The 14494-nt window shown below is 38.3% G+C and overlaps 1 protein-coding gene across 4 annotated transcripts in view; it reads right to left on the bottom strand.

The window, feature by feature from the left end:
* LOC110375307 (uncharacterized) overlaps positions 1 to 14494 on the bottom strand; it is a 146641-nt gene that overhangs the window by 7596 nt on the left and 124551 nt on the right. The window contains exons 12-20 of one of the 4 annotated variants that reach the window (XM_049847327.2): positions 14142 to 14299; positions 11853 to 11897; positions 10963 to 11081; positions 8440 to 8607; positions 7408 to 7599; positions 4872 to 5000; positions 3037 to 3179; positions 1788 to 2018; positions 124 to 300 (exon numbers count right to left, since the gene is read on the bottom strand). In XM_049847327.2, coding sequence (XP_049703284.2) covers positions 157 to 300; positions 1788 to 2018; positions 3037 to 3179; positions 4872 to 5000; positions 7408 to 7599; positions 8440 to 8607; positions 10963 to 11081; positions 11853 to 11897; positions 14142 to 14299 — 1329 coding nt within the window. In that variant the 3' untranslated portion in view covers positions 124 to 156. Of the gene's footprint in view, positions 1 to 123; positions 301 to 1787; positions 2019 to 3036; positions 3180 to 4087; positions 4166 to 4871; positions 5001 to 5814; positions 5881 to 7407; positions 7600 to 8439; positions 8608 to 10962; positions 11082 to 11852; positions 11898 to 14141; positions 14300 to 14494 lie in introns of all 4 variants that reach the window. The other 3 variants (XM_064034145.1, XM_049847328.2, XM_049847331.2) reach the window with 3 other exon arrangements.

Here is a 14494-nt window from a genome sequence, read left to right as displayed (position 1 = left end):
TTTCAAAATGGGATAGACGAGAAGGATTAGTGTGACGACTGTAAGAGTTGTTATAACTGGTTCAGAATGACGATTTCGACATAACTGTCTTTTGGTACTGATTGATAAAGAAGATGTACTCACTCTCATAAAATCGAAATTAGGCAGCTTGAAGCGTCACACTTCCTGCAAGAACTTGACCGGACACACGCCCTGGCGGTTGTCGCCCGAGCGGATCAGCATCATGCCGTCCACCTCCTCACCCACTTGGATCACGATCTGATCGCGGAGGAGCATTAGACCGCTGTCACCGTCCGATACCTGGAGATTGAGATGTTTAAATTTTTTATAACTTTATTGGTTAGCCGAAACGTCCTATTGTAGGTAAGTCTAGGGCCTCAATTTTAGTAGTGTTATAATTTCAAAATCATACACCTCGAGATCATCGTTAAACCTTTTAATTGTATTTATTTAAAAGAACTGCCGTAATTGGCCGTAAGTCATCATTATCGTGGCGCAAGATGTTTTTATTCATAGTTCATTTATCATTCTTATTTATTTTAATTATTTATCTGGGAAATAGTACAACTTTCAAAAGCAATTAAAAAATAAAAGGCAAATAAAAACAAATTAGCCTTTGCCCAACAGTGGGACAGTACGCTCTAAGAGAAATTTATTATTATAAGCCTGACTACGCCCGAGGAAAAAGCCAGGTAAAAAATAAAATAAGATTATGAAGAAAATTCAGTGGGCAGCGCAGCACGGGATGACGTCAGTCAGATTGCAATAAAATATTATATGACTCGCTTCAGTGACGTCTAGAGTTATGCAATAACTACTGAGCATAGCGTTCGAAATACGAATCCTTGCATTGCGAACATAGCAATGCTGTTTTGCCATAAAATCTTTGACGACATCATTTTCTTAGATTGTGTTATTTACTTGCAAATGTATCGACAACAATCGAACACAGAATCTGTTACCATTTACAATCTAGACTTTTATTTATGCTCTGAAAATTAAAGCACTAATTGAAACAAGTCAGAGAGGCAGTCGAAATAACTTCATTTGTTCACTGCAGCTTCTGTCAAGTCTGTTACATAACGAGAAAACAATGCACCAACAATAACCTTGAGTTTTCATCGCTCGGACTTCCGCTCACCACAAACGCTGAATGGAAACACAATAGTCTTGAATTGAATAAATTATAACTTGAATGCACTTGTTTTTGTATCTGTTTCTTGGCTACGAATAGGATATCCAATCTCTTCCTGGCTTTAATTTACTTTTATGGCAAACGTGATCACAATCTTGTGAAGTGTAGCGTTTGGCTTTCAAGTTTTAAGACAATACTATGTATAGTTTCAGAGCATAAATTAATATGGTATTCCGGTACGGTAAGCTTTACATAAATATATTTATCAGCTATCAAAGTGACTGAGGGCTAGACAAGAGATAACCTAGATTAGGCACACCGGACTTTCATATGAAGTGTTAAGGTACTTATCGCTCTAAGCTTCGCTTTATATTAAGTACTTATCTTTAAAGTTCAGCCATGTGCAGACATATCATTTTCAGGGGATTGAAATACAAATATTTGCTTTACCTATTACTAATTAGGCCTTTCCCAGCAGTTTCATCCATTTCCGTACCGGGATAAAATATAGCCTATGTTACTCAGGGAGAGTGTAGCTTTTTAACAGTGACAGATTTGTTTAAATCGGTTTAGTAATTTTTGAATTTATCTATTACAACACCACAATATTAGTAGGTATAGAAAATTATGTGAATTGTGATAGGAAACATACCTGAAGATTATGCGTGACTTGCAGCGCCCTCTCCCCTGCCTGAAGCTTAGTGCAGTATTTAGATGGGAAGTATCCAATCTTGCCGAGACATTTTCCCTTCCACCAATCAGGATCCGAGGTGTCAATCACGGTGACCTTGTAGCCGGCCTTGAGGTCAAGTTCATCGGCATGACGGGACTTGAAGTTGTACAGAACCACGTATAGATTCGTTGGCAGGAGTCTTTGGTGTTTCTGGAGGGAAAAGGACCTATGTTATTATCATTTAACTTCTGATTACAATATACTCCGCTACATGTCTCCACATATAGAATTAACTATCAAATTACCTACTAGTTTAACGCAATAACGTGTTCACAGATAATGTGCAACGCTAGAATGGCTGAGAAATAACTGCATGTACGAGTACGTAAAAGAGTGGAAATTTTTCTTTATATAAAAGTCCAGGCGAGTTTTCTTGTTATAAATTCATGAATAGCAAAGCATATATTACGCTAGTGGATTGGAAAATATATAGTTAAAATGCTAGAGAATACATTGCTTTAGGAGGGTCTGTATTATATCTATCTACCATCTGTAAGTTCAACAACCCGAGACATTTAACAAACTGGAGATAAATCTCGGGCTAAGTGCCTACATGCCCATTTACCCACCATGGCGAAGATAGTGAAAATACATTTTCTTTTCGTGTGTTTTTCTAGATAAACGCACTACAAATGCTACATAGTTTATTAGGTACAGCCATTTTTTTTTACAAATAGGCACCAAGTAGGTACATATTTTGCTTCTAGGAGATTTTGATCTCATCGGTATGAGGTATCTCAATCACTATATCAGTCCATTAATCCTATTCTGAACTTTGCCGTGGTTTGTTTGCGTTCCTATGCAATGAGTCTGGTTGCTAGCCGAACAAACAAATCGATTTATATAACCGAGGTGTGGCTGCGAAGGAATTTCCGCGTGTGTCAATTCCTGAAGGAACTCTGACAAATGTGTAAAGAAAAATATTCTTTAGACTCTGTAGGTACATAACAACAGAAAATTTTCCTGAAGCTGAATAAATATTGCATTTTTTTTTCTGGGCCCAGAATTTAAAGCGAGATGTTAAATTAAATCTTTCTTCTGGACTTGGAATATCAAAGATAACAGATGATTTTACCTACTCTAACGAATAAGCTACTTCAGAGTAACGTAAGAGAGAGAAGAGGTATATTCCCTGCTGAGATATGAGTACATCCAACACAAAACTTACGCTCATCTGCTTGACTGGCGAAGGGCACGGGCTAGCGCTGTTCGAAGACAGGCTCTTGTCAGGCTCATCGGGCAGTTCCACGCTGCTCATACGTCCCCCGCGCGCGCTCAGCATCCTCCGACTATGTACCGGCGACGACGGTGCTGCACATGGTTTTATACTGATATTGATGTCACACGTACCACTAGATCGTCAGCACACCAAAGGATGCTAGCACTCCCCAACCGTTAATAGAAAATATAGTCAATTTCTTTACAGCACTTCTTTTAATGACACTACTGGCTAATAAATTTCAATTAGCCCATCTACTGACAGCTTCGATTTAATAAATCAAGTTCGTATTACCTCTTAAGTAAAATAATCTCTCTTCACAGTTGGGTAATGCCATTGCCAAATAGCGTTAGTGTCAGCGAATCCCATTGAAGTAAGAACTTCCATTTATAACTGGGACCTATTTCTTTTTCGGGTCATTCGCTTTAATAGAAATTTCTGGCACATTCTTACGTGCCTAGGCCTAGTATTCAAATACTTCGGTTCATTTCGTGCAAAAATCTTTTGTTGTAAATGGTAGCCCTTAAAATACATTGCCATCGAATTTAAATCGTGTAAAACAAAATGCATTGCATACGACGACATTCATCTTTAGTGGTGATTACTTGCCTTGTGGTAGCTGCTTACATAGTGATATCTTAATTAAAAATCCAATAAAATACAAGTGTTATTTATAGATAGATACGTGGATTCACGTGTGAACGTGCAGAGTTCGTTACAATGTTACAAGGGTCATAAATACTCAAGTGACTTATTAGATTAAGGCTACTTATCTATTAAATAACGCAGAAAAACAATGTTGTATCAGTAAATCGATAAGACTAGGTGCTAATGAATATGCGATCTTCATACAGGGTATTATGATATCTATTATATTATCTTTGACAACAATACCATCGTCTATTATTGGATATTCTATAAAGCTCCATTACTGAGCAACTTTCTGTCCACATTGTTTTTCTGTATATTAGCACTATTGGAAATAAAAGTAATAACGTACATGAACGTGTATAACTATGAATTGAATAGTTATTTATTCTATTAAAGCCATGCCTCATGCAAACTGCTCTGCAGTTACCTAGAAAAAATAAAAATCAAACATAATTAACATGCAAAAGACATTACTTACGGTTTGAACGTGAAGTTATGAACTTATCTAATAATTTGGCAGTGAGTGTACAGAATTCAGATGACAAGTCACTTTTATTACGATTTTTCCTGACAATAGACGAATGGTCCTTGTGATGATTGTTTTTAAAGCCAATTTCAAGTAATTGAGAATTCTTTTCAATTCTTAGCAGAAAAAACAGAGTGACGTAAGAGACGAGACATCCACAGACAGCAGATCTTTTTAGCAATTCAGAACGACGTCGAATACTGTAAGAATGTCTAGACAGAATAAATAGGTAACCACTGGGCATTACCTACCAACGTACTAACACACAAAAGCTAAGCCGGAGGGATAGACTTTGTAGGTGAACATTGCTTGTGCTCACAAACAGCTTGACATCAAGTACCGGAGTCCAAAGAACCAAATTTTGACAAATATTAAAGCTTATTTGTCGTTGTGTTTCTAGCGCAGCAACAGCATCTACGCAGAGAGGAGACGGGCACTGTGTCTAACCATCTGCCCCTTTTTTTAGTGGGTTTTATTTCAGACATTCGGCAAACTTACTGCGTTCTACAGGGGGCAGTTGATTGACGAGTATCCGATCCTTAAAAGCAATGATTAATAAGCGTGAGGTTGTTTGGACCCAGGTGTATGTATTACTGTCAGGTCGTACATAGCACGCGGCTGCCCTGCGAGGCCTGGTCGCGCGCAGGCCGCCGCCTCAGCTCGCCACACTCCGGCGAGTCCAGCGACAAACTCTTCATTCTAAGGTTCAACTTTTGACGTCTCGGAGAATGCGGCGCTATAAAATGGATGCAGTATGAGCGTATACTCTAATACTCACCCTCACCACCCATTTGTTATGATTTCAGATTTAGATATTTTTGTGTTGATTGTATATGTATAGATTAATGAATTTGTAGGTAATGAAAAGACAAAAAAGGGCTTTGAGTATTGGTAAGTATGATATTGTTGGTTTGTCGAGCATTATATGTGAAACGATAACAAATTTTGTTTTGTGGGGCAAGTATTCAAGTTGATTTTTATGTTTTGATACAGTAAATGTTTACAAACTAAGACTGTCTTATTCACAGTCCTTTATTTTCTTATGTGCAAGTGTAAGAAACAGTCGAAGCAGGTGTCAAGTAAAATAAAGTCAATTTGTAGGGACTGCGAATAAGGTCTTAATTATATGATTGTTAACAACCAGAACGAGAATACAAGCAAACTATATTAGTATACAAAATAAAAAAAAGTCAAAATGTAATGTGCGTAAGCAGTGCGAACAAAAGTAATTTAGAATTAGAGAAGAATAGAGATGCAAAAAGTAAGACAATAGTAAAAACCTATCAGCTACAAAATAGAGTAGTAAGTACTACTATAGTGAAAGCTACTCTTTGGTTGTGACGCTCAAATTGTAGTGACAACTATAGGCTGGTTAATCTATTAACAGATACAGCTTGTCATCAGCAGCTTTCAGATAGTAACAGAAATGTGGCATCATGAATGAGGTTTGTTGTCAAAATGCTCATCGATGCAATACGTAGGTATGTCTGAACCAACAACGTGGAAGTAATCTACGGGGATTCGCTTATATACGATGTCAATATCGGTACCAGGTAAGGGACTGGTGCGGTCTGCTTGCCTCAACATTTGGGCACTCTTGGAGTTCTTCATTGAACCTGTGTGGACAAGTAAACAGGAGCCGGTCTATAATTATTTCAATGCTAATTCTACTTATTCCTTCGTGGATGATGCCCTGCGCAATCTAAAATAAAATGGCTGCTGGGTAAATCCTAAAGAAAGCCAAACCAAACGAAACCTCAGTCAATTAGCGGTTAGGTTAGGGGTTAGTAGTCAGAGTTGCGTGTTCTGTGATGTTTTGCCCGGCGTGTTCGTTACGGGTTAGCTTGAACTTGACAAATCGTGAAACGATTAGAAGTGGAATTCGAATCATGAAAGGCAGTGATAGGTCGTGAGTGCAAGAGAAGAGAGGCTTCGTGTTAATTGTGTATGGCCGATGCTAAAACGCATGCAAACATCGGCACGCCGCCGTAAGCCATGCACCACTTACATCAAAACGCACTCGCAGATAATGTACAGACGACTCCAAATCAAGAGTAAAATAGAGTGCTCGAGGGTAATCAGAGAAAGGAAGCATATTTTTTGTCATTTATTGTAACAGTAACAATATAATTTATATATCACAGTACGCGGGGCGCTTCGGGGTAGTTATATCAAAGTCATCCGAGAAGCGGTTATTGAGGACATGCCAAACTGCCGCGCTGAGTCAGTGCTCTTGCCTACGAGGCGATATGATTATTTGGTCTCGATCCCGTGGGGTTGCAATGTCGCGAATCATTTCTTGCGGACGCTCGCTGTGGACTTGAGAATCGAAGGCGGTGGATCGCCGTTTTCGTTAACTAAACATAAGGGCTGTCCGAAAGGTCGTGTTGTCGTCACCTCCGTCTCTGTAAAGACAATGTGCGGACAAAACAAAATAAATAAAAGCAAAATATAAACATAAATTACAAAGAATCACAAATAAAAGAAAAAATATAGTGGGAAAACAAAAGGAAATATACGGGTCGAGTATGACATTCGGCTGAGTTCGTCATTCATTACGCCTATTTAGGAAAGGTGGATGAGCCCTGCAGGGACAGGATAAAGCAACTAAGGTGCTTGCCGAGCTTCGACTATTTTTTAGTCCTATTGTCTAATCTAACACTGCAATCGCGAAACAAAAATAAATAAACATAAAATACTGAACACACAACGAAAACGTGGCACCGTAACCCAGAAGACTGGACAAAGAAAGCTGTGAGACTGAGAGAGCGATGCGCTACGGCAGCCGTGGGCGCGTACTTTCTGGCAGGGAAATGGACCGGTGCTGCGGCGAGCCGCGGCGCGACCGCGAGCCCCACATGGACAAACTCTTGACGCCGGCGAACAGCTTCCGCCGCACACCGCCGTCGGGCCGCGTCGTCCCGCCTACCGACAAGCAGCGCTCAGTACCGACCGCACCCCGCCCCCGCCCTGCGCCCGCGACTAAACAATGCGTGCAAAAAACAACTCGACACTACTGAAAACGAGTGAATCTGAGTGAAGCTGCCGGACGGCCGTCGCACGTCGTGACGCGACGCGAACGGCCGCCAGCCTACGGCGCGACTCGAGCGGAGAAGCGAGCGAGCTCGGGTGCGGCGCCAGACCTGAGCTAGAGGAGACGGGCTGCGGCGCCACGGCCAGCCCGGCGGTCGGCCGCGCCGGCGAGCGCGCGGGCGGCGTCTCCTCCGGGGCTGACACGCGCACTACCGGGCCCCCGCGCGATTCCCCGCCGCCGCCCGGCTTCCCAATTTCGTTGGCCCTCTTCAGAACTTGGTAGGTCAGATCCACTTCCTCCTCTGAGCATCGAGCGAAATGCGATTAGATTCAGGTTCGCGATACGACGAAGTTTAGTGATACTCAAATTGTTATTGTGTGCTTGAGGTGGAGTATCATGTCTAGAACTCGCTTGTTAGTGGGTAACCGTTTATGTACAGTATTTTGTAGTTGGACAGAGGATCATTGAGTTTTGTTAGTCATATCGAACGCTCGGCTTCGGAAGGGTGCACAGGGGTCACTCCTGTCTGATACCGTACCCGAGTCACAGTAGCTATCGAAATCATCATCGAACTCGACAGTCTTGGTAAGTCTCTGTCCCGGCAGCCACCCGTCCTGCACCCCTGGACAACGTGAGGTTAGCTTCCGACTGTGTTCATAGCTATACGTGAATGTGATCGTTGTGTGTTTTGCCAAGCTCAATGGGGCTGTGTATTATGTTCTCACGTTCAAAGTAATTCATTCATTTAATTGTATTTTGTATATTTTTGCATTATTGACATTGTCCAGAGTTCCTACTTTAAACAATTATGTAGATGTAAGTATGTCAACTATTATAATAACATCTGTATGACTCGAATCTTCGTTGTCCATATTAACAAAGAACTTACCATAACTTCTGAATGCATGGTTCTAATATGGTGAAGTAAGAAGTAATTAAAAGTTATACTATATATAATTTCAGATAACATAAGTTCTTGAGAAATCATTAGAACTCATATTTGTTCATTGTTGATTTTCTAGTTGAATCTTGATACTTTGAAATATGATACGTATGCGATTGTTAAGCAGTTCAGAATATTACTTGTTGAAATCAACTTAGCAACATAAGAGTTACAGTACAAGCTACAACAGGGTCTTACTTTCATCGTCGAAGGCTGTTTCCAATACTCTGTGGGACTCTATCTCGGATGTGCTCTTCTGCCTGCGCAGGAGTCGAGACTTAGTCTGACACCTGCCGACCTGAGGCATGCAGTCAGTGTGCACGTTCATCTTACATAGCCGACAGCGCAAGCCTTGGCGAGTATGACCTGAAACAAAGGTTCTAGTTTTAGGACCCACATACAATATAAGCAACGAGATCACATTTGTGACGGAATACCGGGTAACTATACTAATTGGATTGTTGAATGATTTATAAAATAAACACATTGAAGGATAAATGATGGATGTCGGATGTCAAACACGCCCTCTCAATAGATTATCGATCGAAGTTTACACACAAACTGATTGTTAGCTCGTCTATTAAGTATTGCACATCAATCAAATTTTATGGGTTAGTGTAGCGTTGTATACCCAGTTAACTTTAACCCAGTAGTCAATGACCCAAACATAAACGCTTTTTAGTTGACTGGGGGAAACAAAAAGCAGTTTAAAAACTACAATCAATATTTAAGTATGTTATAAGCATCACAAGTGAAAGCTTTAACGTAGATATTTGGATATTAATGACACTTTAGTTTCAAAATTTTACAGATACAATACAAAGTTTGAGGACTAAACAGGCTCCAATTACCCTATTAATAGGTACTTTCTCTTAAATCCATTCAGGCTTTCATAATAAGGTAGTTAAATTATGTTAACCCAAAACGTGAAGTCACTAACCGGCCGTTACGTAAAATATAATATTCCTAAACAAAATAATATTGATACCAATCAAGCCTCGTGTTTCTTGCTAATTGTTTATTATTAATTTTTTTTACATAATAACCGTGGCACGCAAGGTTCAATTTATAAACTTAGTTAATGACTTCTAATTTTTTTACTTTTCATTGAACTAAATAAAACTTTTAGTTTGAAAATTTAGATACGTTAGAGCAAAGAAGTTAGAGTGAACCACGCAAAGCAGTAATCAGGACCTCCGTTGTTTTCTCCTAGATACATTAGCATTCTTGCACTTTCTATTCAGCTATCGTTATTTTACTGGAATTGCTTACTCACATCGGTTTAACAATCGATGTCATCAGATTTAAAATTATAGCAATTTACTTCACAACAGCACACTCAAACACGAGGCAGGGTAAAAAAAAAACAATGACAAATCTGACACATTCTAAAATATCTACCCAAGGCCGTAGTTCCTCGAAAGTTGTATTGATTGGTCATGTACTGTGCGATCATGACATTCTTTTGTACCTCATAGTCCATGGTTTAGAAGGTTCACTGAAGTAACCTATAGCTTTAAATAATTTTCCTTGAAAACGGAATAATGTCCGTTAGAAGTCCGTAAGAACAACAAAGCCATCTCAATGTTTTACTTGAGTAAGTCCTCTGTAACGTTGTACTAGGAAACGTGATTGCATGTGCACGTGTCCGCAAAGTTTAAAGTCTGTTGTAAGACAACAGCACGTGGATGCAAACCTTTGATGAAGGTTTTGTTTATCGCTAATAAGAGAAAGTAACTTTTTGCCCAAATTTCTATCGCACTGCAGGCACTAAATTCCAGCCAATATCAATAAACTGCGTCATACTTCGTGCTAAATAGTCTCTAAATGTGAGTCCTGTGCCTTTGAGCCTAACATGTTTAGTTACACTTATAAAGATACCTCACGCTTTTCCAATATCAGAAACGCTGTCTGTGTCTGCCAGTCAACGTAAAGTCGAGATAATGGACCTTTATTCTGATTTAACGATACCGTCCTGTTATTAGTCGAAATCTTGTAGAAGTTATTGTTGTCTTACATGTTGTGTGTCAGTTACAAACTAAGATCTTCTTAGAATATTCTATTGAATGGTAAATTGATATTACAAATATTAGTGTAGAGTTCAAACTTTGATAGGTAGATATTAAAGAATAACAGGGCGATATTATCGTTGAACAGACCTTCGTAAATACTAAGTAATGAAACCTTTTATTTTATTTCATAATTGTTTTTTATGGGATGGTTTTTCATAATTGTTATTATTTTCTACATTTAATTTTCGTGTACAAAAGCAACGTTGGAAAACAGAATCACGTGTGCCTACTAATGGCTTTGCTTTCTCGTAATTGGGTTCACATACATTCATAGTTTGCCGACTCTATTTCTAAATCTAATGAAAAACAATTTGCAACCTTGTAGTTCGTTGCGGGTATCAGGTTTAGTGCCACTAGTAGGCCATAAAGGTAATGGAATAAAAAACATTCTAATGATAAGGCGTGTTTTGTTTTCGTCACTCGAGGGAATACATAGACGTTTAATTAGTGCGATCATTTACTTAGTTGGTATTTTTTTATATATAACTTATAACATTATTAAATATTTATTCAGTTATATTTATTGAAGGCCTCGCCTAAATTCTATTAGATGTCTCGTATCTTTGTAGAATACCTAAACGATGCCGGATGGAATTTTATTGGAATTGAGTTTTAACGGTTGCGTTTAAAATTCAAATGCATAGCTTACCTCTAAGTACTTGTGAGCAGACATCGCAAGGCGTTATTTTCTTATACGTGTATTCTTGAAAGTTGTGTGCTTCAGAATCGCCTCCTGCGCGCATAGCGTCTCTTGCCGCTCCATTCCTCCTACAAAATAGACAACTTTTATTCTAGTGTACGATCTTATTATTCGTTATACAAAACAGTATCAAGTTAGCTGAAGATTCAGTGTCAAACAGGTAGTTTCAACCATAGCATTTCTACTAGTTTACGGTCCGGAAGATTTTGGTTTTAAATTGCTAATTTCTAGCTAAATTCTGTTTTTCATAATGGTTGTCATTTGTGTATTAACCCTGGCATTGTCATATTATAATATTTGTACGTCACGGATATCGACCGATGACGTCCAAGGTCAAGGGGAGACAGTCCGTGAATCAGTCTACGAGGTGGTTGGTAATAAGTCCCCAGCCGACAACGGTACAACACCTAATGAACTGTTAGGTAATGGCCTCCCTTCGCCTTGACGTTCATTCCGAACACGAACAGTCTTCTACACAAATTACATTATCAATTGAATCAATTAACATTGGATTAGACTGAAAACATAGCAAGCACACTGAATTTATAATTTATTGCAAAACTGAATTCAAAGCCGATAGATAGGGTTGAGTAGGTAGTACAAGTTGTAACTGAAGGGTTCCAAGCACATTACTTGGCAGAAGTGTGTATTGTAGTATAATCTATAAGCTGGTGAGAAATGTCGCTAATAAATATTTTGTTTCTGTGTACACAAGCAAACATAATAAGGAACATGCTGTTTGGGATTATTTCTACGTGTCAAAAGATGAGCGGTATTTCCAATATTTGGATAAATGAAACATTTACAAACATAGGCTCACACCTACGGGGCACAGTTACCTCATTGCCATAACCGTCGACACCGCGTGGTACATTTGATTTTTTCTTTATCGATGCAAAAAGAGAGAAACACCAAGATGAACAAAACACGAAATAAATGTGATCAAATACAATTAGTGCAGAAACCTGTGTGATAGCGATGCATTTTTAGTAATGAATGGTATTGACATAGGTTTCTTTTGTTTCTTATCATTGGATGCCATCATCACAGATTACAGTTAGAAAGTGTAAGTGATTCAATTATGATTGTGTTGTTTCCTTACAATTTTATTGTTATCGTAGTGTGAAATTAAATGACTTACACTTAACGCATTTGCTGTCACTAGACACTAGGCATGATACGATTATTAATAAAAAATAGCTTCAAAATGGATGCGAATCAAATAAAGCTGATATTGTTTCATTGTGTTAATATACTTAAATAAACGCAGACATGTCAATTTTATCAATATTCATACACTAATTGGGACGTGGTTTTACCTCTATACATTTAAATCCCACATTGATGAAGCTTGTCAAGTAGTATATAATTTTCATTAGAAAAAATATATTTCAGCAATATACAGCAAGTGCACACGAAGCAATGGTAAGTGTGACTAACATAGGCATTGCGAAGATTATATAAATTCGTGAACACGAAAGTTGGAGTGAAAATAAAAATCGTATTGCGCGAAGTAGCACTCCTTATGTATTGTGTCAACAGACTAGTTCGTAGTTCTGTGACTATTGTGTGCATCTCGTTATCTTGAGTTTCATTATTTGTATAGAGCGCTGGAAATATCGCCTGGCTGCGGACTTTCTTAGAAACTCAACACCCTCGTTAAAGATTCAGTGTTACACTTGAATGATCTTGTTTATTTATTGTTTGCTTATAATAAATACAGAAATTATCTGCTTCTGTTCCTTTCAAATTTTCCATTTGTGAACTAGAAATGTGTTATTATTGACTTAGTAATGAATATACACAGATACCTATGTGAGCTATCCATAATTATAAAAGTAAAAACCATAAGATTCATTCAAAAAGCCATTTCATATGTGAAACAGACGATTTTAAACATAAAATTTTTCCACTCGCTTACTTCAGCTGCTACCCGCATTAGATGTATCTTATGTAGCACTTTTAAATAGCTATTTGATATAATAATTAACTTTGTTAAGTACATTTAGAAGCCTTACATTGTAAAGCGGATACTTGCGTTAGTAATCTTGTTTGCACTGAGACATAATGCTCTTACACAATGCGACTGATCAATAATTGTAATCTGATTTCTTTGACGAACGTGACTTTAGCTTTTAATTTCCCAGATTTTAAAGCTGCAATCTTCTAACAACGAGTTTCGTGCCACAACTCGTGTGCCTTGTAGATTTAAATCTGGCTCGTCCAATTTCGGCGTACATGGCACTGTTTAAATGGAAAATTGGCCAAGCGAATCATCGAAATAAGAAGTTAATTGTGCTTAATAATACCGTGAGGTCGCTGGGTATACCGTTTTATTATTTTGCTGTTTTGCCTTTGTCATTAAGTTAACTATAGCAAAATGTGGTAAGCAATACCAACTTAGAATAGGAAATCTTCAAATTCGTTGGTATTTCATTTATTAACATAAAATAATATTACAATGTTTATTTTAAAAACGTGTATTTTCTTATTTAGGCTAATAATGAATATAACACAAATATTTTCCTTACTTAGGTACCTACTTAAAGGTACTCTTCATGTATATAGTAACTATCTTTTCCATTAAATAGGTACATAGGGTACTCCTTTAACAATGATAGCAATTAAGATTTATGTTATAATATATGTAGGTACTAGAAACATGTGTGTTCGGGCCATTTCAAAGCGAAGTTTATTTCCTGGCCTCGGTTATTGCTCGCTAGTGTAATTTCCTTTCACATGGTAAGCAGGATTCCAAGTTGTCTCTTGGTAGTTCTTTTGCAATTTACACTGAACCGGCAGCTTATTCAGCAGGCAGTATCCGTTTCAAGGATGGATCATGCCTACTGAAAAACTGTTTTGTGCCAAAAGTGTTATGAAAGTCGAACGGATTATTACTTTTTGTGAAAAATGGTAACGTCTTCACATTGAACTTATCGACTCGTAAAATTCTACGTGCTCAGCATCGGTTCTTTCAAATCTAGCATCAGCATCCATTTTGATTACATATAATATGGCAAAATTGTAACCTGTGATGGTAGTTGGATTTCCATGCTTTAATTTATGAACTTGTGTGTTAAACTTTCAATGATTTTAAATAATGAATGATATCAAAGGTTTTATCTTACTTGTCTGGTGGTGCCGCGTGGGGTGGAGGGGCGCTGGGGGGCTTTAAGCTTCGGAAAGCCTTTAGCCACTTATTCTTCATGCTGCCAGCCGACGATGAGGACAGTTTACGGTCTACTGCTGCGGCTCCGCTGTCTGCTTTTGCCGCAAACAATTCTCTCTGCACAGAAGAAAGTCTATTGTTATCATTCCATATTCAGCTTATTACAAGAACCAGCTTATACCTAACAAGTACCTATTCTCCTTGTCAATGATTTCACAAAATTTATCCAAACAAAAGATTTTGTTATCCTATCTACGTAGTATTATTTAGCTTGGCACTTTTTACAATCCCTGTCAAGTTTCAGGCAGCGTT

The sequence above is a fragment of the Helicoverpa armigera genome, chromosome 4 (genome assembly GCF_030705265.1).
Source record: "Helicoverpa armigera isolate CAAS_96S chromosome 4, ASM3070526v1, whole genome shotgun sequence".
In the NCBI taxonomy this organism is placed as follows: domain Eukaryota; kingdom Metazoa; phylum Arthropoda; class Insecta; order Lepidoptera; family Noctuidae; genus Helicoverpa; species Helicoverpa armigera.
This window is presented reverse-complemented; position numbering and strand designations above follow the sequence as displayed.